Source organism: Salmo trutta, chromosome 5, assembly GCF_901001165.1.
Source record: "Salmo trutta chromosome 5, fSalTru1.1, whole genome shotgun sequence".
NCBI lineage: Eukaryota > Metazoa > Chordata > Actinopteri > Salmoniformes > Salmonidae > Salmo > Salmo trutta.
In genome coordinates, this window is record NC_042961.1 from 18,139,102 (window position 1) to 18,159,439 (window position 20,338).

At 43.8% G+C, this 20,338-nt stretch overlaps 1 protein-coding gene across 14 annotated transcripts in view; it reads left to right on the plus strand.

Moving 5' to 3' along the window:
- rims1a (regulating synaptic membrane exocytosis 1a) overlaps positions 1–19,916 on the plus strand; it is a 73,011-nt gene extending 53,095 nt beyond the window's left edge. For 9 of the 14 annotated variants that reach the window (XM_029752775.1, XM_029752776.1, XM_029752778.1 and 6 more), the window contains 9 exons: positions 800–915; positions 1,239–1,387; positions 13,048–13,211; positions 13,365–13,576; positions 13,696–13,861; positions 13,990–14,102; positions 17,067–17,168; positions 17,285–17,424; positions 17,698–17,913. In XM_029752775.1, coding sequence (XP_029608635.1) covers positions 800–915; positions 1,239–1,387; positions 13,048–13,211; positions 13,365–13,576; positions 13,696–13,861; positions 13,990–14,102; positions 17,067–17,168; positions 17,285–17,424; positions 17,698–17,913 — 1,378 coding nt within the window. Of the gene's footprint in view, positions 1–799; positions 916–1,238; positions 1,388–13,047; positions 13,212–13,364; positions 13,577–13,695; positions 13,862–13,989; positions 14,103–17,066; positions 17,169–17,284; positions 17,425–17,697 lie in introns of all 14 variants that reach the window. The other 5 variants (XM_029752774.1, XM_029752782.1, XM_029752769.1 and 2 more) reach the window with 4 other exon arrangements.
- Positions 19,917–20,338: the final 422 nt, after the last annotated feature.

A 20,338-nucleotide genomic window follows, 5' to 3' on the forward strand; every position in this document is an offset into this window, starting at 1 on the left:
GCTCACCCCAACCATACAGGTGCTGACCTCTGACCCCTCACCTCAGTCCCCTTGGAGGAGCGGCCTGAGAGAGAAAGAGCTGTTGCCTTCCTCCATGATTCCACTGCCTATAATGCACTATTTATTTGATATTGTACCCCAGGCATGGGCCAGTGTGTGGTGGGTTGTGTGTGTGTGTGTGTGTGTGTGTGTGTGTGTGTGTGTGTGTGTGTGTGTGTGTGTGTGTGTGTGTGTGTGTGTGTGTGTGTGTGTGTGTGTGTGTGCGTTTGTGTGTAAGTGTACACTGAGTGTACAAAACATTAAGAACGTAACATAGATGACCAGGTGAATCCAGGTGAAAGCTATGATCCCTTATTGATGTCACTTGTTAAATCCACTTCAATCAATGTAGATGAACGGGAGGAGACAGGTTAAAGAAGGATTTTTAAACCTTGAGACAATTGAGACATGGATTGTGTGTGCCATTGAGAGGGTGAATGGGCAAGACAAAAGCGGTAGGGTGGGTTGCCACTCAATATTAGGAAGGTGTCCTTAATGTTTTGTACACTCAATAATGCTAATTGTCTACGTTTTTCACGGTCTAAATGTATCAAGCTCTTTTTGCTACAAGACCTCACACCAGCCACCAGCAGTACACTTCCCCTCACTTTCCTACCAAGCTTGACTCTGTCTCGTGCTCTTAGTTCCAATGTGTCAAAACTCTGTGTCTAACAGTGAATCTAGTAGTGGGTGCATTCTCTCATCCTCTCTCTCGTTCCATCTCTCTCTCTCTCTCTCTCTCTCTCTCTCTCTCTCTCAGGGGCCACCTCCAAGGTGGTGCGTCTCTGTCCTCCTCAGTGATGTCCTCGTCAGCAGCTCGCAGGGTCAGACAACTCCCACAGGTCCCAGACAAGAGCAGCAGCCCCGTAGAGCAAGGTGTGTGTGTGGCTTTCTTGACTTGATTTTGTCTGTAAACGTGAGTGAGTGAGTGAGTGAGTGAGTGATATGTGTGTGTGTGTGTGTGTGTGTGTGTGTGTGTGTGTGTGTGTGTGTGTGTGTGTGTGTGTGTGTGTGTGTGTGTGTGTGTGTGTGTGTGTGTGTGTGTGTGTGTGTGTGTGTGTGTGTGTGGTGATTAAATGTGGGTGTGTGGTGATTCAATGTGGGTGAGTGGTGATTAATTGTGATTGTGTGGTGATTAAATGTGAGTGTGGGTGTGCATATTTTTGCTGATTCCTCCCTGTATGTGTGTATGTGTCTAGCCCTAGCAGCAGAAGAGCGTGTTCGTCAGCTCCAGATGAAGGTGCAGCAGAGGGACTCCTACAGGAGTTCTGCTGCTCCGTCCACTTCCAGCAAGGATGTGGAGAGGGTGCTCAAGAGCAAACGCGAGGTCAGTCACCTGTCACTTGAGGTCAGCCCCTAACCCTAACCCTCTTTGTATGTCTCCCTCTGTCCCTCTCTCTCTCTCTTGCTCCCCATATCTCTGTCCGTTCATTCCTCTCAATTCAATTCAAGAGGCTTTATTGGCATGGGAAACATATGTTAACATTGCCAAAGCAAGTGGAGTAGATAATATACAAAAGTGAAATAAACAATAAAAATGAACAGTAAACATTACACTCACAGAAGTTCCAAAAGAATAAAGACATTATAAATGTCATATTATGTACAGTTGAAGTCTGAAGTTTACATACACCTTAGCTAAATACATTTAAACTTAGTTTTTCTTAATTCCTGACATTTAATCCTAGTAAAAATTCCCAGTTTTAGGTCAGCAAGGATCACCACTTTATTTTAAGAATGTGAAATGTCAGAGTATTAGTGGAGAGAATGATTCATTTCAGCTTTTATTTCTTTCATCACATTCCCAGTGGGTCAGAAGTTTACATACACTCAATTAGTATTTGGTAGCATTGCCTTTAAATTGTTTAACTTGGGTCAAACGTTTCGAGTAGCCTTCCACAAGCTTCCCACAATAAGTTGGGTGAATTTTGGCCCATTCCTCCTGACAGAGCTGGTGTAACGGAGTCAGGTTTGTAGACCTCCTTGCTCGCACACGCTTTTTCAGTTCTGCCCAAAAATGTTCTATGGGATTGAGGTCAGGGCTTTGTGATGGCCACTCTAATACCTTGACTTTGTTGTCCTTAAGCCATTTTGCCACAACTTTGGAAGTATGCTTGGGGTCATTGTCCACTTGGAATACCCATTTGCGACCAAGCTTTAACTTCCTGACTGATGTCTTGAGATGTTGCTTCAGTATATCAACTTTTCAGGGAAGTTAGAAACCAATATACACAGGCAGTTAGAAAAGCCAAGGCTGGCTTTTTCAAGCAGAAATTTGCTTCCTGCAACACAAACTCAAAAATGTACTGGGACACTGTAAAGTCCATGGTGAATAAGAGCACCTTCTCCCAGCTGCCCACTGCACTGAGGATAGGAAACTCTGTCACCACCGATAAATCCACTATAATTGACAATTTCAATAAGCATTTTTCTACGGCTGGCCATGCTTTCCACCTGGCTACCCCTACCCCGGTCAGCAGCACTGCACCCCCCACAGCAACTCGCCCAAGCCTTCCCCATTTCTCCTTCTCCCGAATCCAGTCAGCTGATGTTCTGAAAGAGCTGCAAAATCTGGACCCCTACAAATCAGCCAGGCTAGACAATCTGGACCCTTTCTTTCTAAAATTATCTGCCGAAATTGTTGCAACCCCTATTACTAGCCTGTTCAACCTCTCTTTCGTGTCGTCTGAGATTTCCAAAGATTGGAAAGTAGCTGCGGTCATCCCCCTCTTCAAAGGGGGGGACACTCTTGACCCAAACTGCTACAGAGCTATATCTATCCTACCCTGCCTTTCTAAGGTCTTCGAAAGCCAAGTCAACAAACAGATTACCGACCATTTCGAATCCCACCGCACCTTCTCCGCTATGCAATCTGGTTTCAGAGCTGGTCATGGGTGCACCTCAGCCACGCTCAAGGTCCTAAACGATATCTTAACCGCCATTGATAAGAAACAATACTGTGCAGCTGTATTCATTGACCTGGCCAAGGCTTTCGACTCTGTCAATCACCACATCCTCATCGGCAGACCCAATAGTCTTGGTTTCTCTAATGATTGCCTCGCCTGGTTCACCAACTACTTCTCTGATAGAGTTCAGTGTGTCAAATCTGAGGGCCTGTTGTCCGGACCTCTGGCAGTCTCTATGGGGGTGCCACAGGGTTCAATTCTTTGGCCGACTCTCTTCTCTGTATACGTCAATGATGTCGCTCTTGCTGCTGGTGAGTCTCTGATCCACCTCTACGCAGACGACACCATTCTGTATACTTCTGGCCCTTCTTTGGACACTGTGTTAACAACCCTCCAGACGAGCTTCAATGCCATACAACTCTCCTTCCGTGGCCTCCAACTGCTCTTAAATACAAGTAAAACTAAATGCATGCTCTTCAACCGATCGCTGCCTGCACCTGCCCGCCCGTCCAGCATCACTACTCTGGACGGTTCTGACTTAGAATATGTGGACAACTACAAATACCTAGGTGTCTGGTTAGACTGTAAACTCTCCTTCCAGACTCACATCAAACATCTCCAATCCAAAGTTAAATCTAGAATTGGCTTCCTATTTTGCAACAAAGCATCCTTCACTCATGCTGCCAAACATACCCTCGTAAATCTGACCATCCTACCGATCCTCGACTTCAGCGATGTCATTTACAAAATAGCCTCCAATACCCTACTCAATAAATTGGATGCAGTCTATCACAGTGCCATCTGTTTTGTCACCAAAGCCCCATATACTACCCACCACTGCTACCTCTACGCTCTCGTTGGATGGCCCTCGCTTCATACTCGTCGCCAAACCCACTGGCTCCAGGTCATCTACAAGACCCTGCTAGGTAAAGTCCCCCCTTATCTCAGCTCGCTGGTCACCATAGCAGCACCCACCTTTAGCACGCGCTCCAGCAGGTATATCTCACTGGTCACTCCCAAAGCCAATTCCTCCTTCGGCCGCCTCTCCTTCCAGTTCTCTGCTGCCAATGACTGGGAACGAACTACAAAAGTCTCTGAAACTGGAAACACTTATTTCCCTCACTAGCTTTAAGCACCAGCTGTCAGAGCAGCTCACAGATTACTGCACCTGTACATAGCCCATCTATAATTTATCCCAAACAACTACCTCTTCCCCTACTGTATTTATTTATTTATTTATTTTGCTCCTTTGCACCCCATTATTTATATTCCTACTTTGCACTTTCTTCTACTGCAAATCTACCATTCCAGTGTTTTACTTGCTATATTGTATGTACTTCGCCACCATGGCCTTTTTGTGCCTTTACTTCCCTTATCGCACCTCATTTGCTCACATTGTATATAGACCTATTTTTTTACTGTATTATTGACTGTATGTTTGTTTTACTCCATGTGTAACTCTGTGTTGTTGTATGTGTCAAACTGCTTTGCTTTATCTTGGCCAGGTCGTAATTGTAAATGAGAACTTGTTCTCAACTTGGCTACCTGGTTAAATAAAGGTGAAATAAAAATAAAAATATCCACATAATTTTCCTTCCTCATGATGCCATCTATTTATGAAGTACACCAGACCCTCCTGCAGCAAAGCACCCCCACAACATGATGCTGCCACCCCGTGCTTCACGGTTGGGATGGTGTTCTTCGGCTTGCAAGCCTCCCCCTTTTTTCTCCAAACATAATGATGGTCATTATGGCCAAACAGTTCTATTTTTGTTTCATCAGACCAGAGGACATTTCTCCAAAAAGTACGATCTTTGTTCCCATGTGCAGTTACAAACCATAGTCTGGCTTTTTTATGGCGGTTTTGGAGCAGTGACTTCTTCCTTGCTGAGCGGCCTTTCAGTTTATGTCGATATAGGACTCGTTTTACTGTGGATATAGATACTTTTGTACCTGTTTCCTCCAGCAACTTCACAAGGTCTTTTGCTATTGTTCTGGGATTGATTTGCACTTTTCGCACAAAAGTACATTCATCTCTAGGAGACAGAACGCGTCTCCTTCCTGAGCGGTATGACGGCTGCATCGTCCCATGATGTTTATACTTGCATACTATTGTTTGTACAGATGAACCCAAGGATGAACCAGACGTGGAGGTCTACAATTTTTTTCTGAGGTCTTGGCTGATTTCTTTTGATTTTGCCATGATGTCAAGCAAAGAGCCTCTGTGTTTGAAGGTAGGCCTTGAAATACATCCACACGTACACCTCCAGTTGACTCAAATTATGTCAATTAGCCTATCAGAAGCTTCTAAAACCATGACATAATTTTCTGGAATTTCCCAAGCTGTTTAAAGGCACAGTCAACTTAGTGTATGTAAACTTCTGACCCACTAGAATTGTGATACAGTGAATTATAAGTGAAATAATCTGTCTGTAAACAATTGTTGGAAAAATTATTGTGTCATGCACAAAGTAGATGTCCTAACCGACTTGCCAAAACTATAGTTTGTTAACAAGAAATTTGTGGAGTGGTTGAAAAACAAGTTTTAATGACTCCAACCTAAGTGTATGTAAACTTCCGACTTCAACTGAATATATATAGTGTTGTAACGATGTACAAATGGTTAAAGTACAAAAGGGGAAATAAATAAGCATAAATGTGGGTTGTATTTACAATGGTGTTTGTTCTTCATTGGTTGACCTTTTCTTGTGGCAACAGGTCACAAATCTTTCTGCTGTGATGGCACACTGTTATTTCACCCAGTAGATATGGGAGTTTATCAAAATTGGGTTTGTTTTCAAATTCTTTGTGGATCTGTGTAATCTGAGGGAAATATGTGTCTCTAATATGGTCATACATTGGGCAGGAGATTAGGAAGTGCAGCTCAGTTTCCACCTCCTTTTGTGTGCAGTGTGCACATAGCCTGTCTTTTCTTGAGAGCCAGGTCTGCCTACGGCAGCCTTTCTCAATAGCATGGCTATGGTCACTGAGTCTGTACATAGTCAAAGCTTTCCTTAAGTTTGAGTCAGTCACAGTGGTCAGATATTCTGCCACTGTGTACTCTCTGTTTAGGGCCAAATAGCATTCTAGTTTTCTCATTTTTTGTTGTTGATTCTTTCCAATGTGTCAAGTAATTATCTTTTTGTTTTCTCCTGATTTGGTTGGGTCTAATTGTGTTGCTGTCCTGGGGCTATGTAGGGTGTGTTTGTGTTTGTGTTTGTGAACAGAGCCCCAGGACCAGCTTGCTTAGGGGACTCTTCTCCAGGTTCATCTCTCTGTAGGTGATGGTTTTGTTATGGAAGGTTTGGAAATCGCTACCTTTTAGGTGGTTGTAGAATTGAACAGCTCTTTTTTGGATTTTGATAATTAGCGGGTATCAGCCTAATTCTGCTCTGCATGCATTATTTGGTGTTCTACGTTGTACACTGAGGATATTTTTGCAGAATTCTGCATGCAGAGTCTCAATTTAGTGTTTGTCCCATTTTGTGAAATCTTGGTTGATGAGCAGACCCCAGACCTCACAACCATAAAGGGCAATGAGTTCTATAACTGATTCAAGTATTTTTAGCCAGATCCTAATTGGTATGTCGAATTTTATGTTCCTTTTGATGGCATAGAATGCCCTTCTTGCCTTGTCTCTCAGATCGTTCACAGCTTTGTGGAAGTTACCTGTGGCGCTGATGTTTAGGCCAAGGTATGTATCGCTTTTTGTGTGCTCTAGGCTAACGGTGTCTAGATGGAATTTGTATTTGTGGTCCTGGCGACTGGACCTTTTTTGGAACACCATTATTTTGGTCTTACTGAGATTTACTGTCAGGGCCCAGGTCTAGCTGAATCTGTGCAGAAGATCTAGGTGCTGCTGTAGGCCCTCCTTGATTGGTGACAGAAACACCAGATCATCAGCAAACAGTAGACATTTGACTTCAGATTCTAGTAGGGTGAGGCCGGGTGCTGCAGACTTTTCTAGTGCCCTCGCCAATTTGTTGATATATATGTTGAATAGGGTGGGGCTTAAGCTGCATCCCTGTCTCACCCAACGGCCCTGTGGGAAGAAATGTGTGTGTTTTTTGCCTATTTTAACAGCACACCTGTTGTTTGTGTACATGGATTTTATAATGTCCTATGTTTTTCCCCAAACACCATTTTCCATCAATTTGTATAGCAGACCCTCATGCCAAAATAATTTGGTAAAAAGCCAATTTGACATTTGCTCAGTACATTGCTTTCACTTAGGAAATGTACGAGTCTGCTGTTAATGATAATGCAGAGGATGTTCCCAAGGTTGCTGTTGACGCATATCCCACAGTAGTTATTGGGGTCAAATTTGTCTCCACTTTTGTGGATTGGAGTGATCAGTCAGTCCTTGGTTCCAAATATTGGGGAAGATGCCAGAGCTAAGGATGATGAAAAAGAGTTTTAGTATAGCCAATTGGAATTTGTTGTCTGTATATTTGATCATTTCATTGAGGATACCATCAACACCACATGCCTTTTTGGGTTGGGGGGTTTTTATTTTGTCCTATAGTTCATTCAAGGTAATTGGAGAATCCAGTGGGTTCTGGTAGTCTTTAATAGTTGATTCTAAGATTTGTATTTGATCATGTATATGTTTTTGCTGTTTGTTCTTCGTTATAGAGCCAAAAAGATTGGAGAAGTGGTTTACCTGTACTCTTCCTTTTGGATAGATAATTATTTGTGTTATTGTTTGTTTAGTGTTTTCCAATTTTCCCAGAAGTGGTTAGAGTCTATGGATTTTTCAATTACATTGAGCTGATTTCTGACATGCTGTTCCTTCTTTTTCCGTAGTGTATTTCTGTATTGTTTTAGTGATTCACCATAGTGAAGGCGTAGACTCAGGTTTTCCGGGTCTCTATGTTTTTGGTTGGACAGGATTCTCAATTTCTTTCTTAGATTGTTGCATTCTTCATCAAACCATTTGTCATTGTTGTTCATTTTCTTCGGTTTTCTATTTGAGATTTTTAGATTTGATAGAGAAGCTGAGAGGTCAAATATACTGTTAAGATTTTCTACTGCCAAGTTTACACCTTCACTATTACACTGGAATGTTTTGTCCAGGAAGTTGTCTAAAAGGGATTGAATTTGTTGTTGCCTAATTGTTTTTTGGTAGGTTTCCAAACTACATTCCTTCCCTCTATAGCATTTCTTAATATTACTCAGTTCCTTTGGCTTTGATGCCTCATGATGGAGTATTGCTCTGTTCAAGTAGACTGTGATTTTGCTGTGATCTGATAGGGGTGTCAGTGGGCTGACTGTGAACGCTCTGAGAGACTCTGGGTTGAGGTCAGTGATAAAGTAGTCTACAGTACTACTGCCAAGAGATGAGCTATAGGTGTACCTACCATAGAAGTCCCTTCAAAGACAACCATTGACTATGTATATACCCAGCGTGTGACAGAGCTGCAGTAGTTGTGACCCGTTTTTGTTGGTTATGTTGTCATAGTTGTGCCTAGGGGGGCATATGGGGGAGGGAATGCTGTCACCTCCAGGCAGGTGTTTGTCCCCCTGTGTGAAGGGGTGTCAGGTTCTTGTCTGGTTCTGGCATTTAGGTCACCACAGACTAGTACATGTCCCTGGGTCTGGAAATGATTGATTTCTGCCTCCAGGATGGAGAAGCTGTCTTCATTAAAGTATGGGATTCTAGTGGGGGGATACAGGTAGAACACAGGAGGACATATTTCTCTGTTAAGATGATTTCCTTTTGAATTTCTAGCCAAATGTAAAATGTTCCTGTTTTGATGAATTTAATGAGTGAGTTAGGTCTGCTCAATACCAAATTAGCTTTCCCCCTTGAGTCCCTTCCCTGTTTCACACCTGGTAGTTTGGTGGATGGGACTACCAGCTCTCTGTAACCTAGAGGGTAACCAGTGGGTCCGTCTCCTCTATACCAGGTTTCTTGTAGGATGACAATGTCTGTATTTCCGATTTCTTTGATGAAGTCCAGGTTCCTGCTCTTTAGGCCAAAGGCAGATGACCTCAGGTCTTGGATATTCCAGGATGAGATAGTGAAGGCTTTGTGTTCCATAAAATGTCCAATGTTGTTGGTCATGTGGTTTGGCCTCAGGCCAGTAAGTGTGAGCAGAGCTTTCTGAGCATCTGGTACATGCCATTGGCTTGGGCTAGTGTAAGAGTGGGGGTTGGGTCTGTTTGCCCGCTCACGGCCTGGGAGTATGTGTGACTTCCATGTTGAGGCCCTCTTTGCGGGGGTGGGGTGCATGGGGTGGGCAGGAGGGGCATAGGTCTGATCTGAGGGAACCTAAATGGAGTGTGGGCATGGTTGACTTGGGTGGGGTGTTGATTGGTTGTGGTGGGGGTGTGTAGGTGGCTGGTGGTGCTGTGGTCTGGATGTAGGTCCTCTCGGCGTGGGTCCTCTATGTGTAGGTCCGGGGGGGGGGGGGGTCCCGCAGGTCTGGAAGAGTGTCTCGCTGGTCTGGGCGGGGTGTCTATTGATCTGTTGCTCCTGTGTGAAGTGTTGACAGCTGGCTGCGTTTGACAGCGATGTCCTTTAGAGTCCGGCGAAGGTGGGCACTGCTGCCTTGTATAGGTGGACCTGGTCATAGCGGCTGTTCAAGTCCAGGGTGGAGTGGTGGGCCAGGAAAACATTTGGTTTTGAGGCTCAGTCACGGGAAATACTTGCGTTTACCCGCTGTATGGTAGCAGGGTGGAAGTATTTTCGTGGTAGCAGGGTGGGGGAAAGTAGAATAATCTTTTTCTATCACTCCCTTCAGTGCTGTGGCCATCCTTTCCTGCTGGGCTCTCAGGTCGTTTGTGCCTGTGTGTATTATTATGTGTCTGCGCGAACCTAGTTTGTCCTCAGACAGAAAGTCTAGGGCGTGCTGGGTGTTTGGACACCAGAGTTTAGTTTTTCTTCTTGTATATATTTCCCATTTGAGTCCATGAGGAGTACAATCTGTGTCTTGTGTATGTCCTCAGTGGGTGTGGGGGGGTTGTCAGGAGGGCTATCAGGGTGGCTGACAGGGGGGGTGCTCAGATGGGGTGAGATCCCCTGGGCTTGGGGTGCTTCGTTTGTCTGTTCCGCTGTGATGTCGACGCTATGGTCAGGGTCTGAGGACTGTTCTGCTCTGGTGACGAGACTTTTGTCGGGAGCTGAGGTGGGCTGTTCTGCTGGCTTCTCTGCGGGGTTGGCCACCTCTCTAGTGGGTTGTTCTCTGTCAAACGCCATCCCCTCACCCTCTCCTCCAGAAGTCTGATCCTCTCCTCTAGTGCTCTGTTCTTCTCCTGCTCTTGCTTTTTATATTGTTGAAGTTGTCTCACCACAGTCCAGAGTGCCGATATGTCTCTCTCCACCTCCAGCTGTCCGGGTCTGGTTAAGGGGGTGTTGTTGTGCTGGACTGTTGTCTGGGTCTGTGCTGACTGGAGTGTAATCACCTGCTGTTCCAGCTCCACCTGCCTTACCTCCAGCTGGGTAAATGTATCCTTCATTTCAATGAGGGAGTAGTACTCTGTGCTGGGAGGTTGACTTTCCGCTTGGGGTTGCTCGTCTGTGGGGTTATATAATGAAGAGGTCTGGTCTGACCTGCTCGGGGTGGGGGTATCTTTCTCAAGGGAGACCTTCTCCTGCTGGGCGAATTCTTTGATTAGGTGAAAGTCCAGCTGAAACTGTTTGGGGTTGCCCTGTACCAATACTCTTCCAGACTTATAGAGATATATATTAGCTGACTCAGAGTCCTCGTTGTCTAGTATCCTGAGTTTCCAACCCTCGTTAACACCCCCCCTCTTAACCTCTCTGGGCCAGTGGGACGTTTGCGTCCCACCCTAGTCAACAGCCAGTGGAATCGCGTGGCGTGAAATACAAATACCTCAAAAATGCTATAACTTCAATTTCTCAAACAAATGACTATTTTACACCATCACCATTTGAAAGATAAGACTCTCGTTAATCCAACCACGTTGTCCGATTTCAAAAAGGATTTACAGCGAAAGCAAAATATTAGATTATGTCAGGAGAGTACCCTGCCAAAAATAATCACACAGCCATTTTCAAAGCAAGCATATATGTCACAAAAACCAAAACCACAGCTAAATGCAGCACTAACCTTTGATGATCTTCATCAGATGACACTCCTAGGACATTATGTTAACAATACATGCATGTTTTGTTCAATCAAGTTCATATTTATATCAAAAACCAGCTTTTTACATTAGCATGTGATGTTCAGAACTAGCATACCCACCGAAAACTTCCAGTGAATTTACTAAATTACTCATGATAAACGTTGACAAAATACATAACAATTATTTTAAGAATTATAGATACAGAACTCCTTTATGCAAACGCTATGTCAGATTTTAAAATAGCTTTTCGGAGAAAGCACATTTTACAATATTCTGAGTACATAGCTCGGCCATCACAGGCTAGCTAATTTGACACCCACCAAGTTTGGGGCAACCTAAACTCAGAATTACTATTAGAAAAATCGGATTACCTTTGCTGTTCTTCGTCAGAATGCACTCCCAGGACTTCTACTTCAACAACAAATGTTGTTTTGGTTCCAAATAATCCGTAGTTATATCCAAATACCTCCGTTTTGTTTGTGCGTTCAGGTCACTATCCGAAGGGTAACGCGCGAGCGCATTTCGTGACAGAAAATGTCTAAATATTCCATTACCGTACTTAGAAGCATGTCAAACCCTGTTTAAAATCCATTTTTATGCTATTTTTCTCGTAAAATAGCGATAATATTCCAACCGGACAACGTTGTATTCATTCAAAGACTGAAAGAAAAAATTGGAGAAGTCTCGTGAATGCGCATTACAGTCTCACTGTCCCCAGGCAGGCCACTTACAAACTCTGCTGCTGTACTTTGCCCAGAGACAGGAGACACGTCATTCCGCTTTCTGAACGCTTTAGAGAGCCAATGGAAGCCTTAGAAAGTGTCACGTAACAGCACAGATGTTGTAATGTTGATAGAGATGCAACAGAAGGACAACAAATTGTCAGACAGGGCACTTCCTGCATGGAATCTTCTCAGGTTTTGGCCTGCCATATGAGTTCTGTTATACTCACAGACACCATTCAAACAGTTTTAGAAACTTTAGGGTGTTTTCTATCCAAATCTACTAATTATATGCATATTCTCATTTCTAGGCAAGAGTAGTAACCAGTTTATATCGGGTACGTTTTTTATCCGGCCGTGAAAATACTGCCCCCTAGCCCCAACAGGTTAACAGAGGGGTAGTGTGCTAATATAGCACTGTGCCATGCCAGGGGATGGTTTGATTGGAAGATGAGGTTGCTGATGTTCCCATTTTTATAATAGTCAGCAAAAAGTGTCTCTTGATTTTCCATAAAGACCTTCATTTTGTGATCTTTTCTTGCCTTATCATTCTTTACATACACAGGGTACTGTATTTTAATTACCTCTGAACAGCGGGAGGCAGCTTCTAAGGCCTCTCCATTTGGTTGGAGTAGACTGTTCGACTCTCCTGACATTGTTGGGCTAAAGGGCTTTGACACCTCTCCCTTGGCACGTCAGTGCTAATTGAAGTTGTATCAAGCTTGGCAGCCTTAATTTAGCATTCAGTCCTTATAAAGTAATGTAATGTATTTTTCTTCTTGGCTTTTGGAGATAAAATATAGCTTCAGACTAAACATTACTCACTCAGTTCCAGGTTGGATGGTGTTTTCAAGTTTCTGTTGTTTTCCAGAGCATTTGCTGTATAGCGTTGGAATAATACTCTTTGGTAGTTGTAAGCCTTCCAGGTGATTCCGTAATTCCGTCCAAAATCAGGTTGTAGGTTTTGAGTTTTGATTTGGAGTGAAGGTTATGTTGTCGAGGGTAGCATCCTGTATATGTTCCTGACAAAAAAAATCCAAGTTTATCTAACTCTAAATATATATATTTTTTAGGAGCTCATCTGACCTCTCTCCATCTCTCTGTCTCTCTCTCACTCCCCATATTTATGACCATCTCTCCATATTCATCTTGCCTCTCTCTCACCCCTCACTCCTCTATCCCCCTCTCAATTCAAAATAATTAAATTCAGTCAACTTTATTGGCATGAAATACATGTGTATATATATCTTCTCATCCTCTGTCCCTCTCTAATCCTCTCTCTCTAGCTGTATAAGGACCAGAGGAGAACCAGCTGTGAGAACGTGTCCCGCAAGTCTTCAGACAGTGATGTCAGCGACGTGTCAGCCATCTCTCGCACCAGCAGTGCCTCCCGCATCAGTAGTACCAGCTACATATCCATCCAGTCAGAGAGACCCCGGGGACGCTTCAAGTAAAAAGAACCACACACACACGCACACACACGCACCTGTGTGTTGCAGTAAAGACTACAAAATGTATTTGTCTGTCTGTCTGTCTGTCTGTGTAATTGTGTGTGTATGTGTGGTGTGCATGTGTGTGCGTGTGTGTGTGTGTGTGTGTGTAGCAAGGCGATGCGTGCATCAGGCCGCAGCATGTTGAAGAGCACCAGTGTGAGCGGTGAGATCTATGGCATTGAGCACACGGACGGCAGCCAATCAGATACAGCATTGGGCGGAGGCAAGAAGCGGCGCTCCAGCCTCAGCCAACGGGTGGTGGCCATTGTGGGCCTGCCCTCCAGACGCAGCTGCAGCACCTCACAGCTCACCTCCCAGAAAGGTAACACAGACATACCATACAAACAAGGCCCCACCATACACAAGCGTATCCAGCACCCATATAAAAACCAGTTGGTAATATGAATGTATTGTTGTTGTATTTGTTGTGTGTAAAAAAAGCAGTGGTGGTGGATACTAAGAAGAAGGGCAAGAAAAAGAACAAAATTCAGATCCAGCGGAGTACAGAGGTGGGCATGGCTGTAGAGTACCCCCGCTCTGCCATGAACCGCCAGGCCAGCAGAGACTCCACTGACGGCAGCATGAACAGCTACAGCTCTGAGGGGAAGTCAGTATCTCTAGCCTCACTCTCTCTTTGACTGTAGTGGTAGTGTCATTCTCACTTCAATGCTTATCCAGTCTAACGTTATTCTGATCTTCAGTAGTCTAACCCCAGTGTGTTTGTGTGTGTTCCAGTCTAATCTTCTCGGGGATGAGGCTGGGGGTTGATAGTCAGTTCAGTGACTTCCTGGATGGCCTTGGCCCCGCCCAACTGGTGGGCCGGCAAACATTAGCCACACCCGCCATGGGTGAGTGGCACAAAGGGATATGATGGACAGTAGTGATGCGTGGGTAAAATCGCTAAGGAAGCCAAGCCAGGGAAAAAAGCCATTTTACAACCTACAGTATGTGTTGTGATAATTGCGTTGTTTACTCTATAACTTGTTAGTTCATATGCGTTGACAACGTGATATATAGGCCTAAGGTCGAGACAATAAGAAGACACAGTGGCAGAATAAATTCAACCACACCTTTGTTTCATCACAATACCGGAGAGCAACCTCTGTCTGGTGAAGTTCACAAAGCATATTGCTTGTACAGTAACAAACAGTTACATGACCTACAGCATGGTCAATCAAGTTAATGTTTCTGACATTTTCGGACCACTAAACAACTATTGATTTAGAACCACAGAGAGTTACCGCCGAAAAGAAAACAGGAGCTGCCTCCACTATTCCAGCACCATTTGAACTTCAATGTTTCAACATCATCAAATCACCTATGCTTAGTTTAACCTCTCTTGGGCAGGTGGGACGCTAGCGTCCCACCCACGGTTCACACTATTCAACAGCCAGTGAAAAATCAGAGCGCCAAATTCAAAACCACAAAATGTCATAATTCAAAGTTCTCAACCATACGACATTTTAAAGATACACGTCTCCTTAATGTAACCACATTGTCCGATTTCAAAAAGGCTTTATGGCAAAAGCATAAAGTTAGATTATGTTAGGACAGTTCCAACACAAGAAAAAGCACACAGCCATTTTCCTAGCAAGGACAGGCGTCACAAAAACCAGAAAACCAGCTAAAATTATGCACTAACCTTTGACGATCTTCATCAGATGACACTCCTAGGACATCATGTTACACAATACATGCATTGTTTGTTCGATAATTTTCATATTTATATCCATAAACCCCATTTTACATTGGCGATTGATGTTCAGAAAATATTTTGCCTCCAATACTGCCGGTGAATCAGCACAACAATTTACAAAAATACTCGTCATAAACGTTGATAAAATATTAAACTGTTATTCAAAGAATTATAGATGAACATGTCCTTTATTCAAACGCTGTGACAGATTTCAAAAAAGCTTCACGAGGAAAGCACACTTTGCAATAATCTGAGTACTGCGCTCAGAAAAATACACTAGGCAATACAGATACCCGCCATTTTGGAGTCATCTAAAATCATAAATAGCATTATAAATATTCACTTACCTTTGATGATCTTCATCAGAAGGCACTTCCAGGAATCCCAGGTCCACAATAAATGTTGCTTTGTTCGATAAAGTCAATAATTTATGTCCAAATAGCTCCTTGTTGTTAGCGCGTTCAGTAAGCTACTCCAAGTGTAGGAAGCGCGCGGAAAATGTCACGCCGAAAGTAAAAAAAAGTTATATTTACGTTCGTTCAAACATGTCAAACATTGTATAGCATCAATCTTTAGGGTCTTTATCACTTAGAACTTCAATAATATTCCAACCGGACGATTCCATTGTCTTGAAAAACATTTTGGAACACAGCTACCTCTCACGTGAATGCGCGCCAATGAACTGATGTCCTTCCCTGGGTCACCAACTTCCCCACCTTCTTGTTCGCTCTCTGTTCATCATAGACGCCTCAAACAACTTTCTAAAGACTGTTGACATCTAGTGGAAGCCTTATGAAGTGCAAAATGAACCCTAAGTCACTGTGTGTTCGATAGGCAATGACTTGAAAGGACTACAAGCACCAGAATTCTCACTTCCTGGTTACATTTTCCTCAGGTTTTTGTCTGCCATATGAGTTCTGTTATACCCACAGACATCATTCAAACAGTTTTAGAAACTTCAGAGTGTTTTCTATCCAAATCTACTATAATATGCATATTCTAGTTCCTGGGCCCGAGTAGTAGGCCGTTTAATTTGGGTACGTTTTTCATCCGGCCGTGAAAATACTGCCCCCTACCCTAGAAAGGTTTTAATACAGTGACAACTAAAAGATACCAAAAATAATTTAGTTCAATAAACATAAGCTAAATATAATGTGTGTGTGTGTGTGTGTGTGTGTGTGTGTGTGTGTGTGTGTGTGTGTGTGTGTGTGTGTACACAATAAGTAAAAACATGTTGATTCACACTAGTTGTAGAGAAACGCCAATGTAATCCTCCTCTCTTTCATCACTCTGTCATACAGTACACAATTTTAGTTGTTGTTGTCCTAGGCTACCTGGCTAAAATGCTTGATCGCTAACCTAAATTCCTTTCATGGGCAATGATGTGCCAGGCCAGCTAGTTAACATTAGCCTTCTACATCTAGCTACATATTGAACTTCCATGCTCTCGGGCCAGGGGCACAACAAGGTATGAATTAATGGTTGGATCAGAATTGCTGTTATAATCATTGGCCAATATGAAGGGAGAATTCAATAAAACCACACAAGTCTAAATCCATCTCTATCCATGGCTATTTAGGAAAGGAATCATTTTAGCTAGCTAGCTAGCCACTGGAGGACAGTGGCACAACGAGATGCAAAAATAAAAGAAATTGTGTAAATGACGTACTGCTTTTAATCTGATGTGATTGGTGTAAAGCCAAATCCAAACTGGCTTCCCTTACACTTTTTTTGGGTGCGCAAGGGCCATTCACAATTGAGCTCACTCAGTTTAGCTCAACACTGATTGGCTATTATTTCATATATTTTTTATCAAGGGATGCCAATTGCTCTCTGGCTTCCCTTGCATTCAATGATATGGTTGGCAACAATGTCATACTCTTTTTGACCAGACGACATCAGATAGATGGGCTACACATACAGAGACAGAGGGGCACTGTTTCACTCACTCGGATGCTTTCTCCGCTGAGATACAGTACATTAAGCCCCGTGAAACACAAGGGGTTGAAAGATACATTATTTTATGTTTTTTATACATTTTTTAGGAACAATTTTTGGGGAAGCCATGATTCCCTTGAGTACACACCACTGATGATATACCGTGTATGGTTTACAGGAGATGTTCAGATCGGAATGATGGACAAAAAAGGCCAGCTAGAGGTGGAGGTGATTAGAGCCCGTGGCCTTACCCCCAAACCAGGGTCCAAATCACTCCCAGGTACCACACACACACACGCACACGCACACACACACACACACACACACACACACACACACACACACACACACACACATTCCCTCACCTTTCTCCCCCACACCACTCTGTCTCTGCAGCTCCCTATGTCAAGGCCTACCTGCTGGATAACGGAGCCTGTAAAGCCAAAAAGAAAACCAAGATTGCACGTAAAACCCTGGAGCCACTCTACCAGCAGGCCCTGCTGTTTGAGGAGAGCCCACAGGGGAAAGTCCTCCAGGTAATAACACCAGGGACTTTTACAGCTTGTGTGTGTGTGTGTGTGTGTGTGTGTGTGTGTGTGTGTGTGTGTGTGTGTGTGTGTGTGTGTGTGTGTGTGTGTGTGTGTGTGTGTGTGTGTGTGTGTGTGTGTGTGTGTGTGTGTGTGTGAGTGTGAGTGTGTGTGTGTGTGTGTGTGTGTGTGTGTGTCTGTGTGTGTGTCTGTGAGTGTGTGATGCATACGTGTGTGCTTGAAGGTGTGCATCATTGGCCTTATCTCTGTCCCTCTCCACAGGTAATAGTCTGGGGCGACTACGGGCGACTGGACCACAAATGCTTCATGGGAGTTGCACAGATCCTATTGGAGGAGCTGGACCTCTCCAGCACAGTGATTGGCTGGTACAAATTGTTTCCTCCTTCCTCATTGGTGGACCCTACCTTAGCCTCGCTTACGCGGCGGGCGTCCCAGACATCCCTGGACAGCTCAGGACCAGCTGGTATGCGCTCTTAGTGACCACAACGCAACCACAACCCCAAATGGAAAACAACCAATGGACCACAACTGACCAGAGTGCATGACCACATCCCTAGGGCCAAGATAGACCTTAAGCAAATCAAAGCCAGACAGAGAGATATAGATATACAGAGAAAGAGAGGGAGAGAGAGAACTAGCCAATCAAAGTTTAGCCGGAGTCAGACAATCATTTCCCATGCTTCCCTCCTTCCGTCTTCCCTCCTTTCTCTGGTCTGCTAGGGCCTTGTTCCTGAGTCTCACCTCTTCTATTTCTCATCCCTCCTTTTTTATGTATCCATCCTCCTCCTCTCTGACATCTCCTTTTTTTGTCCCCTCTTTCTCCATTCCTCCTCTCCCTCTGTTGAGTGTGTTATGGCTTGTGCTCCTGAGATTGAAGGGACTCATGCAGCCCACTCTGTTAGGGGGCACAAGGGATGTCAGCCCAGGCTTGGTGTAGCCAATCAGTGAAGAGGTTATTGTGAGGCCATAAAGAGTGTGCAGGAGACAAAGGGAAAAGATTGAAGACGCCCTGCCGACAGCTGCCCATCAAAATGCGTTTCAGCATTGAGGTCGTCATGGCGTCGCTATATCTGTGAGGATTGGCATGATTGCACAACCTGTTAGGTGAGGGAGACTGCACAGGTGAAAACAATACTTGTTCTAAGATCAAAGCAAGCACAAAAGCTTGATTCTTTTTCAGACAACTAATGGTTGCGAAAGAGGAAAAAAAGGGCCAAATTATGGTTAGATCTATTTTATTCCATATTCTATTTGCCTAGAGTTGAGAATGGTACCTAGAGTTTGCCTAGAGTTGAGAATGTTGAGAATGTGGTGCAGACTCCCTGTGTGCATATTTGGTTTCGAGTGACGGTGGTCTGCAGACCAGCAGAGGTCTCGTCACCCCCCGCGAGTGTGGCGGGCGCAGCATGTCTCGGGACCCCGGCCCAAGCTGCATGCACATTTTTTTTGTAAAACAAAAGCCAGACGAATTACTTAAAAAGAGACTAGACTAAATGTGTGTTAGTTCCACATACTTTAGGCCAGCTTGTATGTTGCATGTACTTGTACAGTTTGCTCGTACTGAATATGAATACAATCAGAAAAGCCATCCGCCATCCAAGGGCGGACACCGGGGGAATAAGCTCCGCCCAGGCCACACCTCCCACTCTGCGTATGAATATCCATATTAGGAAGTCTCCAAAATACTTTTTCTTTTCTTGTGTTCCTTTTGAACCCTTTGGAGAACAGTGCTGTATCGTAGTACTGAGCAAACTGACTATCTGAGGAGCTAGGTGTTTTAACTATAGTCTTTGGCAGTGGGGCTAGGTAGAGAATGTGTGTATAAAAACAGAGATTAATGTATATGAAGTATAATTATGACATAAATGATAAAAGATATAGATATATATGATTATCAAATGAGTGTATCTGACTATACACCTATCACCTATAAACACACACACTCGTTGTAAATATGAGTCAGGGGGACAATATTTACACACACAAAACGATCCAAACATTCCTAGTCCTATGGAAATAGATCTGAGCCCCTTGCCCTGTGCTTTGAGAGCCGCTGAGCGGTGCCCAACCACAAGGGGGAGCCAACAGACCTTTCAGTTTCTCCTCATAGCAGCCAAAACCAACATGACTATTTGCAACACATGCCACCTTGTTTCTTTAACCGCAAAACTTTAATCCCCGTATTTTCTCATGGTTTGGACTGAACTTAAAAACCCATAAAGATTTTGTTAGCTGACGTTTTAGTTGAACCTCTTGCGGTGCGGCCCACTGCCCTTTCCTTTGTCGGTATTACTCCACGATACTGATTGTTTACAGTCCATGAGTTTCCACTCAAAACACGATATCTAGGAAAGAAGTATTCACTTCAACATTTCTTGTTTGTATAACAGATGTGGCTCTACTGGTGTGTATGTTTTATATTCAAGAGTTCATTTTTATTATTTACAAATAAAAGACTGTGGAAGAAAATGGTGGGCAAATCGACTCCGGTTTTTGACTTGCCCTTGTAGATAAACAGGGTATATGATGATGAAAACTATGAACTTAACTACCGCAAAATGGCTGCTGAGCAGTACAAAGAAGTCAACATGTTCATGCGCCAACATATTTAAGCGATTTAACAACTTTTTAATGACTTTCCCTTACCTTAATCCTAACCTTAACCCTCAACGAAGGTAGATGCTGCACATCAAGGGTGGGCTAATGTGGATTGGCCCCCTTTACAATGCCAAGCACTTTGAAGCATATGAAGTGCTACTAAAGCCATTGTTCGGTATCATTATTTGTCAACTGTTATCTTTCATAACAAGATAATGTATGCATGTTATAACTGCATTAGTATCTGGATAACATTGATAATGTATGTAACCCTGGGACTAAACACCCTGCAACTGGATCCTGG